At 41.5% G+C, this 22,419-nt stretch overlaps 1 protein-coding gene across 6 annotated transcripts in view; it reads right to left on the reverse strand.

Annotated features, from left to right (window-relative positions):
* PDLIM5 (PDZ and LIM domain 5) overlaps positions 1 to 22,419 on the reverse strand; it is a 200,992-nt gene that overhangs the window by 22,060 nt on the left and 156,513 nt on the right. For all 6 annotated transcript variants that reach the window (XR_006391013.1, XM_044302657.1, XM_044302664.1 and 3 more), the window contains 2 exons: positions 19,963 to 20,102; positions 4,836 to 5,007 (listed from right to left, as the gene is read on the reverse strand). Coding sequence is in view for 5 of the 6 variants with exons in the window: in XM_044302657.1 (XP_044158592.1) it covers positions 4,836 to 5,007; positions 19,963 to 20,102 (312 nt within the window). In the remaining variant the exon portion in view is untranslated. The remainder of the gene's footprint in view (positions 1 to 4,835; positions 5,008 to 19,962; positions 20,103 to 22,419) is intronic.

Below are 22,419 nucleotides of genomic sequence, written 5' to 3' on the forward strand. Positions count from 1 at the left end.
TTCACGCTGACCAGAGAGCCCCCTGTAGTGACTCAATTAGCGCATCATACATTACACTGATAAGTGCAGTGCTCTTCTGTGGGCATCTTTACTTAGGCCTAGCCAAGCAGTGGCAAAGCACTGAGGGAGAGACTGGCCACAGAAAGGAGTGGAACTTGGGTGCAACGAGAGCAATGGTGACACTCTCATTGCACCAAAGGCCTAATTTGCATATTAACAAAAAAGTATCATAACTCTGGGATGAAGTATCAGATCAACAAAAGAAAGACAGTCTTTTAATCAGGTGAAACACAGCTATATGTCTATGCAGAGGTCGCTGGTGACAGATTTTCTTTACGTTTTAATGCATTAAGTGTTATAACAATCTTTACCCAGTGGAGTTGCCCAAAAACACTTGTGGAATTAAAAATAACTATTTTTTTCCCTGTGAGGCAAATGGGCTATGATTGCACAGGAGGGTTTATTTTGTGCCTTTCTTGGGATTTAATTAGCTAGCTTTGAGAAAGGTTAAACTTGATGGACAGGTCTCCCTTTTCAATCTATGTAATGGACTGCCGTAATGCCTAATAACTCACAAAGAATATACTTATTACTAAGTTAATAGTCATCATCCTGAATGAATCATGCAGGAAAAAGTATGATGTAGACCACTTTCCAGAGAAGAAAATCTACTTGGCACCTATGTGGCAGTACAATTTCATTAAAGGTTCCTTGTAAACAATCTAGAGACACATTTAAATATTTAATAAATGAAAAAAGTCAAAAATGAATAATTAAGTGTGCTAACAAACAAAGGATTGCTATCTAAGCGATCATGTCTGGCTTGGCATTTTGTTGAGTAAGGCATCCATGTCCTGGATGTATTTTGGCTTCTAAACAGGTGTTCTGAACGGTCACTTGATACAACTGCCCGCTTTACTGCAAGGTACTTCAGCCAGCGAGGGCATGAACTGTAACTACATAAAGCGGCCAGCTGCAGTCATTTAAAATATGATATGAGGCAATCAGACAGCACATTTTACAAGCTGCAAAGAAGGTATCTTCATTGTTGGCATGCAAAGCAAATAGCAATACATAAAGGCAGAAGAATATTAGCTTCATTAAGGCATATTCCCCTTTCACCGCTCTATTTAGACAGCAAATCTTTTGTTGCAGTGGCCGTATTTTTCAAGAATAAAAAATAGGAAGCACATCTGTATTGGTTGTTAGTTTTGAGATGGTTTCCTAGAAATGGACAACAAACTGTAATTTTGTCATTAAACAGTGCTTAACAATGGACCCTGGTCCTCCACAGATACTAATGATTCCAAAGCACATTCATAATATTCAGTATATTGGGCAGACTAGATGGGCCAAATGGTTCTCATCTGCCGACACATTCTATGTTCCTATGTTCCAAAGCATTATATCAGTGATCAAAAGAGTCAAGCCCAGTCACCAGTCATGCTTTTGTATAAATTTTGGTTAACATGTTCCTAATGCCCTAATAACACTTTTTGTAATGTACTTTAAAAAAAAAAAAAAAAAAATTTAATACACTTTTGCCTCCCTAAAGAGCGCGTTTCACTGTGCGCTTAAAAAGTATGTTTCAGTACACCGCTGACTTGTCTGCAGTGTACGGAGAACAGATTTTATGAATGGGGCCGCAGTAAGTACGGGAAGGAGCGCATATTGCTGCTCCTGCCCGTGCCCCCCGGAGGTTTACTAAATCCTGGCATAGCACACGGGTACCCTGTAACCATGTGATATACCAGGATTAGCCGAGCGGAGCAGGCTCCTGCTTCTGCAATATGCGCTCCTGCCCATACCCACTGAGCTGCAACCCATTCATTAAATCTTCTCTGTACTACTGAACAGTAGATTTTAAGCGCACAGCGAAACGTACGCTTTAGGGAGGCATAAGTGTATTATTGAAATTGTTATTAGGGCATTATATTATAATATATATGTTATTAGGGCATTTGAGACATTTTAATAAAAACGTATACAAAAAGTTTAGTTAAGCCTCATGCACACGTCCGTGAAACATGGACCGTGTGATACCGGCCTGGATTTCTTCTGAGTGCAGGAGCGCACTACGACATTGGTTGCTATGACTCCGTGCGCTTCCCGCTGCAGTACAGTAATACACTGGTATAGATCATACAAGTGTATAACCGTACTGCGGCGGCAGCAGGAAGCGCACGGCGAAGAAATCCAGGTCAGTATCACACGGTCCGTGTTTCACGGACGTGTGCATGAGGCTTTACTGTTTAAATTAGGATCGGCAACTTTTAATAAACTAAAAACCATCATCCCTAAAAATAAAAATATATATTTTTCATTAACCCCCTAATGGTTCTTGCCCGAGCTCTGCTCACACATTGTGGAAAGGACTTTAAAAGTTTAACCTGAACAGAGCATGGGCAGCAGTGTGTGTGTGTGTGTGTGTGTGTGTGTGTGTGTGTGGGGGGGGGGGGTTGGGCTACTTTAACTCTTCATATCTTAGGGTTGGTAGCAGCTAGAAATATGGGCCTGGCTTTGTTTAAAAACTGCCTAAGCTTTAAAACAAGACCAGAATAACAGCAATATCTCCACTTTGGGAGATGTGGCTGTTAGAAATCGGCTCAGAAGTGATAGCAGGTGAAACGGAAAGCAAATTTCAGCGGCCTTTATTCCCGAATGATTTCTAACAGCTATATCTCTTGATGTAGTGGAGATAATGCTATGGTTATGGTCTTAATGAGTGCCGTGCCTAGAGATCAGGAAGTGGCAATGTTGTTTCCTGCCCTGGTCCTGGCGATCAGGGGATTGCTGAAGGATAGGAATCTGCACAAACTGGTGGGTCTTCATCGACCAAGAACAGCTCTCTAATGTGGTTCTACAGCCCTGTACAACCTCTCTATAGGCTGTATTTTCCCTGTAATCAGGGCTAATATGTCAGCCCCAGTTACAGGAGAAATCAACAATAAAAAAAAAGAAAAAATTAAATGCCCCCAAAAGGTCTTAAGCATAAAATGAAAAAATAAAAATATATACTTTTGCATTAGCGTTTTTCTTTTCCAGCATAGAGTTCCGTCACAGGGGCTCTATACCGGAAAAGAACGGATCAGGCATATGCCCATGCATTCTGAATGGAGAGCAATCCGTTAAGTTTGCATCAGGATGTCTTCAGTTCAGTCATTTTGACTGATCAGGCAAAAGAGAAAACCGTACCATGCTACGGTTTTATCTCCGGCGAAAAAAACTGAATACTTGCCTGAAGGCATTTTTTTTTTTCCATAGGAATGTATTAATGCCGGATCAGTCCTTCCGGTCTGGGCATGCGCAGACATTTAAAAAGGATTAAAAAAATGAATATACCGGACCCGTTTTGCCGGATGACACCGGAAAAATGGATTCGGAATTGCAATGCATTTTTCAGACTGATCAGGCATTTTTCAGACTGATCAGGATCGTGATCAGTCTGAAAAAAAATGCCTGATCAGTCAGAAAAAATGACATGCGTTTGCATACAGTCTGCCTGCCGGAATCGGAACGGAACGGCCTGCCGGAATCAAACAACGCAAGTGTGAAAGTACCCTAAGTGCCCACATATTTTCTCTACTCACAGTTATACTCTGATGTACAGAATTGTTCTTAGCGCACATTACTAGTTTACTTTGTCATATTCTCTGTTGTGAGCCGTGATGTTCTCTGTTGGCTCTGTTCAGGCATAGAGTTCAGTCAAAAGGGCTCTATGCCGGAAAAGAACTGATCAGGCATAGCCCAATGCATTCTGAATGGACAGAAATCCGTTCAGTTTGCATCAGTATGCCTTCCGTTCAGTCACTGTCAGGCGTTTTGGCCGGACATAATGCCTGATCAGTCGCCGGAATGCCGGAAACTGGCATTTAGGGGAGTCTGTCACCTCCATATGGCCATATACAGTGCTTACATGGCTCTGTAGCACACCTATTCAGGATTATAACGGTACCTTTGTTCTTTTCTTTAGACTTGCACCAGCAGGAAAAACTGAGTTTAATTCATATGCAAATGAGCACTCGCAAGTGCCCAGGGGCAGCGTTTAGTGTGTAAGTGCCCAGGCTGCTCTGCCTGCTTTTCACTTTACTCCTCCCCAGCCTCTTCCTTTGCCCACCCTCCAAGTCCGGACCTATCGATGAGGCAAGAGACTTGGAGGGCGGGCAAAGGCAGAGGCTGGGGTGTAGTAAAGTGAAAAGAAGGCAGAGCAGTCTGGGCACCTACACACTGAACTCCTCCCCTGGGCACTTGCGAGTGCTCATTTGCATATGAATTAAACTTAGTTTTTCCTGCTGGTGCAATTCTAAAGAAAAGAACAAAGGTACCGCTACAATCCTGTATAGGTGTGCTACAGAGCCATGTAAGCACTGTATATGGCCATATGGAGGTGACCAACTCCCTTTAATTCCTATTGACTTGCATTAGTGCCGGATCCTGCATTGCAAAACAATTGAAGGACGGATCCGTCCTGCGCAGACTGGGAAAACTGTGAAAAAGACTGCAAGACGGATCCGTCCATCCGCATGACAAGCAGAGAGACGGATCTGTTCTTGCAATGCATTTGTATACGGATCTGCACCCGGATCAGTCTACAAATGCTGTCAGCTGTCACACTGATCGGCGGATCCGGCAGGCAGCTCCGACGACGGAACTGCCTGCCGGATCACACTAACGCTAGTGTGAAAGTACCCTTACTTACATAAAATGTTTTAAATAAAGAGGTTTGTAAAAAAAACTAAAGATTTGCCATTTGTAATTTTTTGCTATAAAAATAAATAAATATATATATATATATATATGAGGATAAGCATGTTCCAGAAATACATTTTTCCTACCTAATGACTAGGTTACACTTGGCACACATTGGGGTACGTGTTCCAGCAGGTATATGCTCTGCCCTTTGGAAGAGTGTGTCTTGATCATCTAAAGGAGGTGGTACAAATGGCTTGTTATTTGTTGCTGGTTTTACTGTAGATGGTGCACTTGAAACCCTTCCAGTTGATGGGCCTAAAAGAAAAGCAACAAATCAGATAAAATTCTATTAATAATTAATAAACTATTAATACTTTAATATTTTTGCATGTCAATGACTTACCGTATTTCTCGGACTATAAGATGCAATTTTTGAGTGAGGGATAAATGGCACTGCATCTTATAGTCCAAATCCTAATGACTACTTCTATTAGGGAAGCGGTCATCAGCATGCGGGAGGTTTAGGGAGTGGTGAGGGAAGCACTGTGCTGGCTCTACTCATCCTCCCTGGTCTTCTTCTGGGACCCGCTCTGCACTGTGTCTTGACTGCATAGATTGTCAGGACGTAGTCCATGTAGGCAAGCACTATGACCTGATGCTGTGCGGTCAGGTCACAGTGCAGCAAAGGCTGGGAGAAGACCAGGGAATGGCAAGTGAGTGGCAGCACTGTTGGGAGGAAACAAGGTAAGTTTAGTTTTTTTACTTATGATCTGAGGTTGATGGGGGTCTGATGTGAAACTAATCGAGGCTGGTGGGTCTGATCTGAGGCTGATGGAGCTTAGGGGTCTGATGACCGTGTGATCTGGGGACTGATAATTAAGAAAAATATTTTTTTTATTTTTCTCCACCAAATCCTAGGTGCGTGTTATATTCAGAAAAATACGGTACTCATTGTGATTATTAGTGTATGAAAAAACTTATACCCAAATATGTAACAAGTAATTTATGTACTACATTTGAATTTAGGCTCCGAACTAAAAATTGTATTGCTTTATTTTCCAATTTCTGAACATGCAGTTTAAAACCTGTAGCAGAAGGGTCTTCCATTGTTTGCATGTTGGAGTTTTTCTTTAACTAACATTTATGTTCAGTAAAGTCAAATAAGAGTGTTCACTGCAGGAAACATTTCTTCCCGACCAAGAGTTTGCTAAACTTTATATCAGGCATTATGTGACTAAAGTTCAGCATACTTACGGCCAGGAAGGAATTCATAACATCATAAATCATTATGATGCTGCAAAACAACTCCAGATGAGCAGTGTCCGTAACAGGAAATACAGCTCCCACACGGAGTGTGTTTCCCACAGTGAATACGCTCATTTGAAATTGGCCTTATTCATAAAGTGTTATTTTGTGGTCTGTTGCCAAGAGCTAATTGTATCCTATTAACTGCACCTCAAAACAAAATGGATTTATTTTTTATTTTTTTATGTTATGTCCATTCACACGTCCAAAATACACCCGGCCGGCATCCCCATAGAACTGCCTATTCTTGTCTGTAATAACGGACAAGAATAGAACATGTTCTATTTTTTTTTCGGGAGCCACGGACCAAAAGATCAGGGCTGCGCTCCGGAAATCTGGATACGGACAGCACATTGTGTGCTGTCCGCATCTCTTCCGGCCCTATATAGAGAATGAATGGGTCCGGATTCGTTCTGCGGATCCGGACCCATATTGTATTATCTTCCCCATTGTGTACAATATACTGCCTTTCTATTGTTAAAATGGAAAAATCTATTCTTAAACCTTCAAAATACAAGCCAATTTTCGATGAATATTTTTTTATAAAATTATTTTAAGAGTACAAAACCTACAAAGGCAACATAAGAAAAACAGGACAGCATGGGGCCTCTGACAATTTATGATCTATATTATATAAACAAGAAAGTACAGCAACTAGGTTACCGATCAGCATTGGAAAATGCAGTATATTTTCAATAATTCCAGGAAAAACCTACTTGGCAGATTTACAATTGTGATTGCAATGATGCATGTAAAGCATTTAAAGTAGTCACATTCTGAGGAAGATAAAGGAAGCACCTGTACCATGTAGGAATCTTAACTATGTTTGTGTTTTTATAGTGTACTTGTATATAGTAGGGTTTATTGCATCACTTGTACGTTCATATTGCTAATGAAATTAAACAACTTTTTACTTTTATTTTTTCCAAAGCATAATAGAGAGCGCATGTCATTTAATTTGGAATAGCACCAGAGTGACGGCACAGGAGCAGTGGGGGATTCAACGGTAAGTAAAAATTATTTTTTTCTTTTTTTTATGTCCTTGGCTGCTCAGATTTTTTTTTTTTTTTTAAGGATCTCAGACAACCCATTTAAGAACATAAAGCAAGTCATGAAAAGCGAACTAAGGGTACTTTCACACTAGTGTTTTTCTTTTCCGGCACTGAGTTCCATCCTAGGGGCTCAATACCGGAAAAGAACTGATCAGTTTTATCCTAATGCATTCTGAATGGAGAGCAATCTGTTCAGGATGCATCAGGATGTCTTCAGTTCAGTCTTTTGGACTTTTCAGGATGGAGAAAATACTGCAGCATGCTACGGTTTTATCTCCGACCAAAACTTCGGAACACGTAAATTAATGCCGGATCCGGCATTAAAAATACTGCAATGCGCAGACCTTTAAAAATGTGGAAAAACTAAAATAGAAACTGATCCGTTTGGACAGACGGATCCATTCTTGCAATGCATTTGTGAGATGGAACTGCATCCGGATCAGTCTACAAATGCTGTCCAGAGACAGAACTGCTTGCTGGATCACTCTGCCACAAGTGTCAAAGTACTCTTATAAATCACCAGTGGTATACATGTATTTTCAATAATTACAGGAAGAATTCACTGCGGCATAATTTATGAAAGTATATACAGGTCAAACTCGAAAAATTTGAATATCGTGCAAAAGTCCATTAATTTCAGTAATGCAACTTAAAAGGAATTGCAATAATGCAGCTTAAAATTAGAATTTTGTGAAAAGGTTCAATATTCTAGGCTCAAAGTGTCACACTCTAGTCAGCTAATTAATCCATGCCCCCTGAGCAAAGAATGCCTGAGATTGTGACTTTGTAAGCCTTAATCATCCAAATGATAACACAAAGACTTGAAATATCTCACTTTGCATGTAATGAGTCTATCTCATATATTAGTTTCACCTTTTAGGTTGCATCACTAAAATAAATGAACTCTGCATGATATTCAAATTTTTCACCTGTATGCAAATGGAATACATTGACAAAGGGGCATTTATAAAGCTGCTACCAAGCAGCCCCGCTTAATTAAAATGGCAGAAAATGTTGGTGTAACCTGACTTTGGTTTATGCATACACCATATTTTTCTTAACCCTTTCACGCCTGATGACGTACGTGTACGTCATCGGGCGTGTGTTTAAAGATGGCACCCGCTGCGGGCTCCATAGCCACCTGCTTCCTAATGTCCCCAACCGGCAGTAATGCCGATCATGGACATTTAACCCCTCAGATGCCGTGGTCAATCCTGACCTCTGCATCAGAGCGCGCTGTGCTCAGTCTCCCCCGTACGGCGATCGGAGGAGCCGGAGCATGTATGCAGCAGCCCCTGTCTTTGTGAATGACAGGAGGCTGCGGCATAGTATTTCCTATGGAGCCCTTGCCTGTAATAGGGCTCCATAGAAAAGTAGTAAAATCATCATAGACGTCAATGCAAGTGCGTTGGAGTCTATGATCATAGCAATCAGATGATTGCATGCCATAGTTCTCTATGGGAAATAGAAAAAAAAAGTGTAAAAAAAAAAAAACAATACAAAAAAAACAAACCAAACTATAAATTCAAATCACTCCCCTTTTCCCAAAATAAAAGAACTAAAAAAATTAAATACACATCATGGGTGTCACGATGTGCGAAAACGCCCATAGTATAAAAATATATTCCCCATACGGCAAGCAGCAAAACGGAAAAAAGCGTCAAAAAGGCAGTTTTTTGTCGCTCCATTTTCTACAGAAAATTAAATTTAAAAAGTGATCAAGAAAGGTATACACAACCCAGAATGTTATCAATAAAAAATTTGCCCCCATACAGCTCCGTACACATAATTACAAAAAAGTTATAGGGGTCAAAATATGGCGATAAAAAATAAAACCGATTTGTTTTCACAATTTTTCATTTTTTTTTAATTATCAAAACGCAAGAAAAACTATACATATAAAAAGGTATCGCCGGATTCGTACTGACCTGTAGTCAGTCAGATCACACATCATAAGTCGCAAATAAAAAACCCAAAAAACTGTGGTGGAATTTCACCCCATTTAGAATTTTTTTCCCGCTTCCCACTACATCAGATGCAATATTAAATGGTGGCGTTGGAAAGTACAACTTGTTAAGCAAAGAACAAGGACTTAAATGGCTATGTGAACAGACAAATAAAAAGTTATGGCTCTGGGAAGTCAGGGAGCGCAAAACGAAAACTAAAACAAAAAAATCCAACCTTGAAAGGGTTAAACTATCTAAGATTTAATTAGAATCAATATTCCCCCAATGAACTGGGTGGAATTTATTATTCCCCCCACATGCAACATTTTTTTGCCAGTGGCGTTTCTATGCTGCCCTACCACAGCTAGGAGGCTTCCATAGATTTCTGTCTGGTACTCGGCGTTCTAGAGGTTGCACCAAATCTATCGTGAGCACTGTGCCTCGGCATAAATTAGACCAATCCTATGGCTGCGCAGAGGAAATGAAGACCGGTGAAGAAAACACCTGTCTTGATAAATGACCCCTAAAGGACATAAAGTATCAAAGCTGACTCAGTAAGCAGCCTTTATTCTAACCTTGAGTTCAGCTTTCACTTTCTAAAATGCGCTACAGAAACATGGGAGGACATTTATCATGACTGGCATTTTACACACCGGTCTTAGGGCCAGATTTATCATTAGCTCAAGTCAGAATAATGGAGTGAAAAAGTCGCAAATTTTTGCGCAACCGCTAAAACGGTGCAAAATAATTTGAAACTTTTTGGGCTCTGCACTATGCTCGCCAGTTTTCTGAAAGTGGGTGCGTTTTCTTATGTAAATCAATCTCTAGAAAAATGTAAAAAGTCGCCAAAAAAATGCACAATTTCACTCCAGTGAGGACCATGGTTATCTTATGCGACTTTTTTTGGAACATGCAACTTTTTTGTAAAGACGTGCGACTTTTGTAAAGCTGCTTACTGACGGATAAACTGCTACAGTCAGACCACATTTATTACAGTCTTAAAGGGCCGATCATAAATCTGACTTGGCTAAAATGACATATGTGAAAGTGGAGTGAGCTGTCAGAGTAATGATAAATCTGGCCTTTAATCTCTTCCCTGCTTGCTTTAGATGTGCCACAATTAAGAGGTGCATGCGCCAAAGTGAAGATCTACACCAGCAAGAGAGATTGTTTACTGGCATAGACTTAGACTCCAGGCCTTGCTCTTCTGTGTGGCCTTCATGTGAACTAAAATATTTCATCAGTATCAATGAAATCCCACCTGCATGAAAGCTTGTTCGCATCCGAGGTGGCTTTGAGATAGTTACACACCGAGATCCCAGACCTCCACCCTTGAATTTCCACTCCCTTGCAGTGAATATTCTCTCTTCCAGCTAGAAGATATTCAACCACGCTGCACTGAAGCCTGAATGATCTAACACTGTCCACCAAACCCCCATCTTTGTTTCTCTGTGTTTTCCCCATGTATAAAGTGCTGGTTCAGATGTTATTGCTTCCTTGCAGTATATGAGATATAGCTTCATACTGCTTACCCCCGTCTCCTGCTTGTAAGAGCTGAATGGGAGAAAACATCACAAACAGGAGGCAGGGGAAATAGGCTGAAGCTACAATTCATAGGATACACTGGCACTTTGCAGTGTGAGCTAAGGAACAGAAGTTTTATATTGCTGATCTATCAACTGCAGCCCATAGACAGGACTCACCATGGGCATAATGGGAAATTTAAGCTACATTAGGGGAATCACATGAGAAGGGAAGAACGAACTATGATAGTAGACAAACCATAAATGGCTCATTAATTAAACCAAGTATACCTAAGGCATGCACAAGAGCCTCTATATTATAACAGCCTATACTGCACTACACAGGGAAAAAACCCTGATTCTTTAATATCAGTCAATATTTTGCTGGGAACAGAACACATTTTACCATCCTTACAAAACATTACACCATACATTAAACCGTGGTATAAGCAAATGGCAAAGTTTTTTCCAATACCTATATTCTGCTATATCCCTCAGCTTCTTGCTAAAACAAATGTGATTCATATGTGAGCAAGTTGGATTGATCACATTAAATCTAATTATGATAGTAGACTGCACGTCTATTGCAGTACACATGACACATACATCAGCAATGTGGCGGTGTACTTGTGATAGAAAAGGTAAAACCAGGTGACGTATTGTTTACTGTGTGGAGCCATCTGTAAATGAACAGGACTCCACTAGTGCATAGTTTTCCTGACAGATCAGTTAATAGCACCTTCTCCAAACAAAGATCGTGTTTCTCTTTAACATTTAATATTTAACTTTCTATTATTTGCTACCCCACCCTCTTACAGTATGACATTAAATTTCAGCCTGGAAGCATATTAGTTGTATGGCTGACATTTACAAATCACCACCACTTGTCTCACAATGGGCCTCGCTCGATGAAGTCAAAGTTTGTATCAGTTATGACAAGATACATTCCTGTGGCTTGTTGTCACGGACTGAAAAAATAAATCAGGATAAATAGAGAAAATGAATAATGAATGTGTTCTACAATTGGCAGACTGGACAACAGGAGCCAGAGTTCTTTGCCGTTATTGTATTTTCTTCATTGATTGTATTGAGCAGTAACTTCAGCATACCTACAATGTCTACTGGGGACTATAGGAGTCAGAAGTTCAGACTGATGATATCCTCCCTGCATATGTACCCCATATTTCATACTACAGCAAGAACAAAATGACTAACGAAGAAACAATTGAGCATTCAAATTACATCTGCAGTACCCAGACCTCCTGAAGCTCTACTGAACCAAACTTAGATCACTACTCAAGACCCCCATCTTTGAGCCAGAATAAAGAGTTTCAGGTGAAACCTGCCCACCCATGCACATGGTTACCTGTTTTCTTCTGGGCACTGCAAGGGAGATATATAACCAGACGCAACTTCCCAGGTGATAACTGCTGATCCCCAGGGGTTAGAGAAGCCACATCTGAGGTGATCATCTGCCCTACTTCTTTTTGAACAGGGGGTACCTTTAGGCTGCTTTCACACTCGTGGTTGGTGCGGATCTGTCATGGATCTGCACAGACTGATCCGTTCAGATAAACGGATGCAGACGTTTATCCGCTTGTATTATCTTTAACATAGCCAAGACGGATCAGTCTTGAACACCATTGAAAGTCAATGGAGGACGGATCCATTTTCTATTGTGCCAGATTGTGTCATAAAAAAGGATCCGTCTCCACCGACTTACATTGTGTGCCAGATCGGATCCGTTTGGCTCAGTTTTATCAGACGGACACCTTTTGGTGTCCACCTTCAAAGCGCAATGCAGGCGGAACTGAGCCAAACTGATGCATTCTGAGCGGATCCTTTCCCATTCAGAATGCATTAGGACAAAGCTGATCAGTTTTGAATCGCTTGTGAGAGCCCTGAACGGATCTCACAAACAGAAAGCCAAAACGCCAGTGTGAAAGTAGCCTTAAAAGGGCAATTTCTTTAAGCAAAGCCAATCTACTGCCATTAGTTGGCAGTTTCCATTAGCATGAATGAAATGGACTCACAAATGGACAAGCAGAGTTTTCGCAGTTTGCTGTGATTAGTGATTCTACTTTGTCCTGTAAGTCTGCAAAGTATGCCTTGAATGAAAAAGATCCAGGCACTCCCGGTCCAGTAACTAACCCCTACAAACACCGACATGTGGTGGTACTAATTATGACCATATACAGCAAGCCTGCAAATGTCTATCCTTAATCAGATTTACTTATGATTATTAGACAACAGATAGAATATATTTTCTTAAGACTCAATTCTACGTCTCCTTGCTGCATTGAGAGTTTTAAAGATCTAGTGCACATATTGTTGCTGATACTTTATTCTATTCTCTGTCCTAGGAAACTATGAGGGCTTCTTATTTTAGGACACCACCTAAATCTAACAGCTTTCTGCTGTGTGGACTTTTCACACTAGTTGAGAGTGCATGCAGAAGACAGCTGGCTGTTATGGCAGACTTACAGTTACACACACATAAGATGAGTCTGCTGAACCCACCAATTTCAGTTGGTTATGCTGACCATCTAATGTGTACAGGAGCGTGCCAAGCACCCCCAACATCAGACATGTAGGAATTCACCCAATGCTTTGTTCTCTTGCTACCAGAGGTGTCTGGCAGCCACTGTGGGTACTCTGCTTTCCTCTCACACTATGAAGACGTACTGATAAGGAACTTAGATTGTGAGCCCCCATTGGGGACAGTGAGTGATAAGAATCTCTGTAAAGTGGAATAGGCCAGTGGTATATAAAAGATAGTAAAAAAACATTAATAATAAATGTACAATTGGCCAAGGGTGCATTTACACCAACAGACTATCTGACCAATTTCTGTCCAATCAGACCAATAGTTTGGTGTATAACAAAAGATCTGTGTGTGTAAGTGGCCATCTGACTAATTATTTCAGATAATCTGCTGGTATAAATGGAACCCAAGCCATGAGTGGATGGGAGTCAAAAGGAAAATCCGTCAGTGCCGTTGAAGCTGTGACACATCTGCCCACAATGCTGGAATCACTAACATTATAAATTATGAGTGCTTTTTTCCCCAGAATCAGTGCCACACCATGGGCCTTGGTAAGGCTACTTTCACACTAGCGGTTTAGTTTTCGGGTATTGAGATCCGTCATAGGGGCTCAATACTGGAAAAAAACGCTTCAGTTTTTTCCCCATTAATTGTCAATGGGGACAAAACTGAACTGAACAGAACGGAATGCTCCAAAATGCTTTCAGTTCCCATACCGGAGAGCAAACCGCAACATGATGTAGTTTGCTTTCTGTCCTGGGATGCGGAGCAAGACGGATCCAGCATGACTCCAATGCAAGTCAATGGGTATGGATCCGTTTTCTCTGCCACAATAGAAAACGTATCCGTCCTCCATTGACTTTCAATGGAGTTCATGACAGATCCGTCTTGGCTATGTTAAAGATAATACAACCAAATCCGTTCGTATTATCAGTAATGGAAGCGTTTTTGCTGAACCCTGCCGGATCCAGTAAACACGCTAGTGTGGTCTCATTCCCTTACTCACAGTCCACATACAAAAGTGGTGCTGGTTCTTGAAAAAGAAAACCCTTGTTTGTAATCTAGAGCACACATACCCTACACCGGCTTTGCAGAAGATGAAGGATTATAAAATATGCAGCCCAGTTTTTGCACAGAGAAGGTGTCCCTGCTGCGGCTGTGTCACAAAGCCCCCTTACTTTATGTACAATGTGCACTAAGTGCAGAGCTGAGTGCCACTGCAATGTTTACAGGCTAGCGGGAGATTCATTTTCTTCCACTGCTACTGACAGTTCTTGAAAAAAAGTGGGTGAAGCTTAGGGTACTTTCACACTTGCATTGTTTGATTCCGGCAGGCAGTTCGTTGCCTGAACTGCCCGCATGATCAGGCAAACTGTATGCAAACGCATGTCATTTTTTCTGACCGATCCTGATCAGTCTGAAAAATGCATTGCAATACCGGATCAGTTTTTTTTCGGTGTCAACAGGCAAAACGGATCTGGTATTATTTTTCTTTTACATTTTTAAAGGTCTGCGCATGCGCAGACCGGAATACCGGATCAGTCAATGCAGCAATTTGCATGCACCAATACATTCCTATGAAAATAAATGGCAAGTGTTCAGTTTTTTTGCGCTGGAGATAAAAGTCTAAAAGACTGAACTGAAGACATCCTGATGCATCCTGAACAGATTGCTCTCCATTCAGAATGCATTAGGATAAAACCGATCAGTTTTTTTCCGGTATTGAGCCCCTAGGACGGAACTCAATACAGGAAAAGAATAACGTTAATGTGAAAGTACCCTTAAGGCCTCTTTCACACTACCGTTTTTTTTTTCCGTTTTGCGGTCCGTTTTTTGCATTCCGTATACGGAACCATTCATTTCAATGGTTCCGCAAAAAAAACGGAATGTGTTCCGTATGCATTCCGTTTCCGTATTTCAGTTTTTCCGTTCCGTTGAAAGATAGAACATGTCCTATATTTGGCCGCAAATCACGGTCCGTGGCTCCATTCAAGTCAATGGGTCCGCAAAAAAAACGGAACACACACGGAAATGCATCCGTATGTCTTCCGTATCCGTTCCGTTTTTTGCGGAACCATCTATTGAAAATGTTATGGCCAGCCCAATTTTTTCAATGTAATTACTGTATACTGTATATGCCATACGGAAAACGGAACAGAACAACAGAACGGAAACGGAACGGAACAACGGATCCGTGAAAAACGGACCGCAAAACACTGAAATGGACATACTGTAGTGTGAAAGAGGCCTAATGAAGTGATTCTTATTTCAGTCGAGTCATGCAAATCTAGAAAACTACAAAATCTTAAAGCAAAATGTATAGTTGCAGATTGCCAGTTTTAGTCTATATGGTCATGTTTCTGTCAACTGCGAGAAAACAAAGGCCGTTCTGTAAGTCTCAGCTTCCAAGATCAAAATGTTCCTAGGTTTCCTTCATGCAAAACCACTCGCTGAGTTGGATGCCAAATGAGGTTATTTTTTAACTCCATTAGATTCAATCATATACATTTAGCAAAAGGTCTCGCCACCAATTTCTAAATAGTCGTACGCTCTAAATATCTTCTTTCAGTGACTGTAATCAGCCATAAAGATTTTTGGCACTGCAATTTCAAGAGAGGGCTAGTTTGGACCAAAATCATATGCTGCAAGACACTTGGGGATCATGCACACGACAGTATTTTGCGTTCAGTATACGGGCTGTTTGAGTTCAATATGCGGTACATATACTGAACCATTCATTTCAATGGTTCAGCAAACAAAACTGAAGTGTCTCCATGTGCATTTCGTTTCAGTATTTCTGTAACGTGAAAAGATAGAACATGTCCTATTCTTGTCCGCAAATCACGGTGCTTGGCTTCATTAAAGTCAATGGGTCCGCCAAAAAAAAAAAAAAGGAACATATACGGAAATGCATCCGTATGTCTTCCGTATCTGTTTTTGCTGAACCATCTATTGAAAATGTTATGCCCAGCCTAATTTTTTCTATGTAATTACTGTATACTGTACATGGCATACGGAAAAACGGAAAGGAAACACAACAGAAACAAAAAAAAAAAAAAAAAACAGAACTATGGATCCGTAAAAAACGGACCGCAAAACAGTGAAAAAGCCATACGGTCGTGTGCATGAGCCCTTAAAAGGAATGTGTCATTAGAAAATGACCTGCTGTTTAAATCACTTTTCTGTTTAACATTTTTTTTAAACTAATTTTTGATGGTTATTTTTAATTTTCCATGCAACTTTTTAAATGTAAACTAAAACCAAGAATTCCTGCAGTTTTTGTACTGGCCACCATGTCCAATAACTGGCGCCACTTCTTGGTCTGGACAGATCACTTTACTGCAGTTAACTCATTCTAATCTGTAATGATATCACCCCTATGTATAGATAAGACAATAGGCGATTGTCACAGAGGGAGGAAGCAATGGCAGGCGGGGACAAGCCTCCGCCTGCCACCACCCCCTCCCAACACCGGATATTCAGTGTGGGGGGCCTTTTTTTACAATTGGATAACGCCTTTAAAGGGTTTCTACCACTTAGGCGTCACATATTTGGCTGTCAGACACTAGCGATCCGCTAGTGTCTGCTCTGGCCAACCATCCTAATATAATTGCTTTTGGGACGGTGGTTTGGCTAAAAAAACTACTTTTATTAATATGCTAATGAGCCTCTAGGTGCTATGGGGGCGTCATTAGCACCTAGAGGCTCCGTCTACCTTCAGAAACTGCCGCCCCCAGCGCGTCCCTCCAGCCCGCCCATCTCCTCCTGAATGCGATCCTCGTATGTATTCTGCGCATGCGCAGTAAATGTCCGACAGCTTCCCTGCTCAGACATCTCCACTGCGCCTGTTCCTCGGAGCACTATGGCGTCATCGCGCAGGCGCAGTGGAGATGTCTGAGCAAGGAAGCGGTCAGACATTCACTGCGCATGCGCAGAATACATACGAGGATCGCATTCAGGAGGAGATGGGCGGGCTGGAGGGACGCGCTCGGCGGCGGCAGTTTCTGAAGGTAGACGGAGCCTCTAGGTGCTAATGACGCCCCCATAGCACCTAGAGGCTCATTAGCATATTAATAAAAGTAGTTTTTTTAGCCAAACCACCGTCCCAAAAGCAATTATATTAGGATGGTTGGCCAGAGCAGACACTAGCGGATCGCTAGTGTCTGACAGCCAAATATGTGACGCCTAAGTGGTAGAAACCCTTTAATGTCCTCTGTGCAGGTCACTGACTTCTATGGGAATGATCTATGAGGTCCCCTCCTGACCATTGTGTCTATGGCCCATGGGGCTGCCGTAAAACAATTTTTTTTATGCTTTGTAACTGCTGTTAAGAACAGATAAGGGCAAGATGTCCGTCCCCATAATAATGTTCAGAAAATAAATCTACAATCAGAAAATAAAAGCTGATTAAAAAAAAAAAAGGAGGTGTGTTACTATCCGATTCTGGTGACACATTTTCTTTAACCTCTGTGACTTTCTTTTTAAGAATGAATGTGAATGGATGCACAATGGCTGTACAATACCCTTGGTGACTATTTACACCAAAATTGGAGTCAAATACAACTCAATGCATTCCCATGAGTGCAACTTTTAAGGTCCTTTTACACAGGCCGAGTATCTCTACCAGTCATCAGCCCATCTAAATACCCCACTCTCAGGCGCTCATTTGTCGGCTGATCAGATCCATTATAATAACATGAACATAACACAACATGTCATAATCATGCACACTATAGGAAAAGTGCCAGGACCACGGGAAGGCACATACTGTAGGCCAGTGCTTTTTCCTATAGTGTGCAATCATGACAACTGCTGGATTACAGGGTGGTCATAACTCCTACATAGCAGTGTATAATGTGATGCATTAAAGTAAGCAATATGGAAGAGCACAGTACATTAGTAAGTGCCTTGCATTAACTTTCTCTACATGATAAATGCCATTTGCTGAAGTGAGACAACCCCTTTAATGCACATATTGCAGATTACATGCAGGTTTTCCAGTACAAGCAAAGTGAATGAGATTTGCTAGATCTCATGTACACCTTGCACATTTTGTAAGCGTGGAAACTGACTTGCTACACAGATTGTAAAATCTGCAGAATGTAATTTGTTTGTGCGAATCAACACCCTATATAGAGGGAATACAGACTTTAATGGGGTTGTTAAAATAAATACAAAATCGCCAAAAAGCATGAAAAATAATAATGCGATAAATAGTGCATATTTATGGGGGTTTTTTTACACAGATTTTATAGGATTTCCTGCATACAAACACAAGAACTCCGTGCCAGTCATGTGGTTTCAGGGTAACCATACCTACATGAATTTGAATAGAAACCATTCCCATTTATTGCTCTGGTTGAAAAAAACTAAACACTATCTGCAGTTTAACATGATCCTATAATTTATAAAATATCAGTTTCACTCAGAGGACAATTTAGGCTAGTTCCACACTAGCAGCAAGGGACTCCGGCAGGCTGTTCTGGCGGGTGAACCGCCTGTTGGATCCGTGCTGCCGCTAGTGCACGAATGCCCCTGGACTACTGCTCCGGCCCCATTGACTATAATGGGGGTGTGGCAGATTTACGGTGGTAGCGCCGGCCACCACTCGGCATGCGCTGCAGTTGGATCTCCGCCCCGCCACCATTATAGTCAATGGTGCACTAGCGGCAGCACGGATCGGACAGGCTGTTCACCTGCCAGAACAGCCTGCAGGAGTCCCTTGCCGCTAGTGTGAAACTAGCCTTACATAGATGATGACCCTCCAAACTGAGAGGGCCTCTGAAAGAATTGGCAGGATTAATGGAATTCTAACTCCTTGACAAGAGAGGAGAACTTGGTACAAAGCAATGTGAACGATCTAATTCTTTCTGAACCCAAGAACAAAAATCTTATATTAATTACAGAGTTTAAGAGGGTCAGCCAGATCAGAGTTTCATGTTCTGAACTTCTGACCAACTGGTCTTTTACTCTTTAGCCAAGAACTGCCACCCCTTGCCCTAGTAAAAGTGGAATTCATTCCACACATTTAATTACGTTTTCCTGGGACACATACCCCTTTGTAGCTGAATAATAAGTGGAAAGAGTCTACAAGTTCTAGCTATATCTACTTTTCTTCTTTACAGTATGCATAGTTACAAAAAAAGGCGCTCCTGGGTAGCCACTGTATGTAAATGACAAAACGCAAGCCATTATAGAAATGAAGTCAAAGTGAGCGACCCAATGTTCATACACATGGCTGACTGACCTACTTTTAGTACCTGCTATTATTATTAAGCAGTAGACTCTGGGAGCAGATGATTACCAGAGTCTTGGTGAAACTCGCAGGATTCATTGTATTATGTGATTCATTAATAATAATAATATAATTACATGAGTTCAGTTTACACCAGTGATGAGAAACATATTTGGACCACAGTTGAGTCCTCATGAAGCACACAGAAGGAGCATTCTGCTGAAGTAACATGGCACCATCTAGTGGTTATACTAGCTTACAGCAGCACTGTCTACTGACATTCTGACTCAATTTTTTCATTTACTTGTTTACCTCCTGTTACTTATATAGCGCCAACGTATTCCAAACTGCTGTACACAAATTGTTTGTCTCCATTCACATCAGTTCCTGTCCTTGGTGGGGCTCACAAGCATCCACTTTTTATACTTTCCATGCTACAGAACCTTACCCCAAGTCTTCAATGTATTTGTATTGCAGTGTCTATAACTATCCACTGTAGTGCAGCAAACAATTTATGTAGCAGTAATCCTTGCATTTTACCTAATCAGTGCTAACGGGGAGAACATACAAACTCCATGCAGATGTTGACCTTGGTCGGATTCAAACCTAGGACGCCAGCGTTGCAAGGCACCAGTGCCAACCACTGAGGTGCAGATTCAGTTACCTGGTTGCCAGCCTCCTGGCTTGGCTGCAGTTGTTGAACTACTGGGCTTGTACGCAGATGGTGTAGGGTTGTAGGAAGCAGGCATTATCTTTGAAGATGCACCAGCAGTCCGAGTTACTGGTGCAGGCTCCAGTGATTCACTGTTGGTAAAAAATAAAGATGGGGATAAATATAATTATAGTAACTAAATACATAATACTTTGGCTACAACTGGATATCTAATCAAAAGTAACAGGAAGATATTCTTCAACACGAAAGACTTCAGAAAAGACAGCCATTCACTGTGCCGTATGCTCATTACCATCCAAGACCCAAACGGAACAGTAAGCAAGCCAAGCACACAAGGCCTCTTTCACAAGAGTGAGATACGGATTGTGTCAAGATCTGTTCAGGGAAAAACTGATAGTTTTGTCTGCGATTGCGTTCGGTGTTTCAGTGCAGATGCATTCAGTTTAACACATTTTTTATGAGCGTGAAGAAAAATTGAACACTGAACATCCCCTAGCAACAATCAGTGAAAAACGCATGACATCCAGATGCGAGCCCCATTCACTTCTGTGGGGCTAGGATTGCAAGCAAAAACAAACAAATATAAAACATGCTATGATTTTTCCTGAATGCAGAGATGATGCATGAAAAGTTATTCTCATGTGAAATGAATGGGTCAGGATTCAGTCAGGAATGGTGCGATGCATGAAGCAATAGTTAGCGTCTTAAGCGGAGCGTGGTCTTCCGGAGATAGCCAAATACAGCACTCAGCCAACTCCAGAATCTCCATAGAAATGAATACACATGCCCGACTGGACGCTCTGTTCATTTTAAGGGGGGCTGTGGGGCCCCTGTTCTTGTGATCGGTGGGCGTCTCAGCGGTAGGACCCCACCGATCTAATATTTATCCCCTATCCTGTTCCCTAAAGGGCAACACACCCTGAAATGGTCCTGGAGACAAATGTGGAAAATGAACACACAGCAACATAAATAATAAAGTTCATTCGCTAAGCTAAGGCATTATTCACACAAAAGCAGGAATGGAGGCTACACAAAGATGAGTTATAGAAGGACAGATCTGAACCTTTTCTGTGTTTAGACCCGCACCTGGTTTGGCTCACAATTACTGATGGACATCACTGATCAAACATTGACTGTGAATAAGGCTTAATGGAGACAGATAACACATTGTCCCAAGAAGAAACACAGGCAAGCAGACACGAGTTTGCTGGATGGTGAGAAAGTGAAGCACGTAGAAATGTGCCATCATTCAGTAGGCTCCCACCCACAGTGTGTCCGCTCACCACACCTAGGGTACCACCTGCATTCAACCAAATTAAGGTAATGAGCTTGAGAGGGTCAAAGCCACCCACAGGTAGCCTGTTAGTCCAGCCTGCATACACTCAGAAGCTTCTAAACTTTAGTGTACTTGCCCTTCTCCACCGCCGAGGCCATAGACACTGATAAGAACAGGAACTACATATGATCTTTAGCCAAAAGGCAGAGAACCATCATCTGACAGCTATTTCGTGTTTTTTGCCCCTCACCAGTACAGAGCAGACAGTCTACTTGGTTGGCGTCAAAGGATGTTTGTCTTGGGAAGAGGGGGTTATTGTTTCTCCTTGTGAAGAGCACAAGAGCTGACATAGGGAGCCTTATAGGCCAGCCTATGCTCCTTGGAAAAAAAGGATTTGCAGATTATCTCTCTTCCAAGGGAAATAATGCCATCATTGTATTGCCACCTCAATTAGCTATGACAATTAAGGCTACTTTCACACTGGCGTTTTGGCTTTCTGTTTGTGAGATCCGTTCAGGGCTCTCACAAGCGGTCCAAAACGGATCAGTTTTGCCCTAATGCATTCTGAATGGAAAAGGATCCGCTCAGAATGCATCAGTTTGCCTCCGATCAGTCTCCATTCCGCTTTGGAGGCGGAAACCAAAACGCTGCCTGCAGCCTTTTGGCGTCCATCTGACGAAACTGAGCCAAAACAGATCCATCCTGACACAAAATGTAAGTCAATAGGGACGGATCAGTTTTCTATGACACAATAGAAAACTGATCCGTCCTCCATTGACTTGCAATCGTGTTCAAGACGGATCCGTCTTGGCTATGTTAAAGATAATACAAACTGATCCATTCTGAACGGAATGGAGATGGTTGTATTATCTGAACGGATCCATCTGTGCAGATCCACGACGCGAGTGTGAAAGTAGCCTAAGCAAAACACCATTCTCAAAGAAAGAATACCTACATCTCAAAATATAACATTCAAACACTCAGAATATGCACTCTGTATCGTACTTCACTGCAGTGCACTGTATTTTAATAAAGGTTTCTACTGAGGTACAAAACTTCTTTTAAGTCTACTGAATCATGTCCTTCTCTATTTCAGATATGTCCTGACTAGAGCCTAGACTTATGGGAAATGTATACCAAGGTAGATAGAAAGTTTCGACCTGTGCATTTAT

This window comes from Bufo gargarizans, chromosome 1, assembly GCF_014858855.1.
Source record: "Bufo gargarizans isolate SCDJY-AF-19 chromosome 1, ASM1485885v1, whole genome shotgun sequence".
In the NCBI taxonomy this organism is placed as follows: Eukaryota; Metazoa; Chordata; class Amphibia; order Anura; family Bufonidae; genus Bufo; species Bufo gargarizans.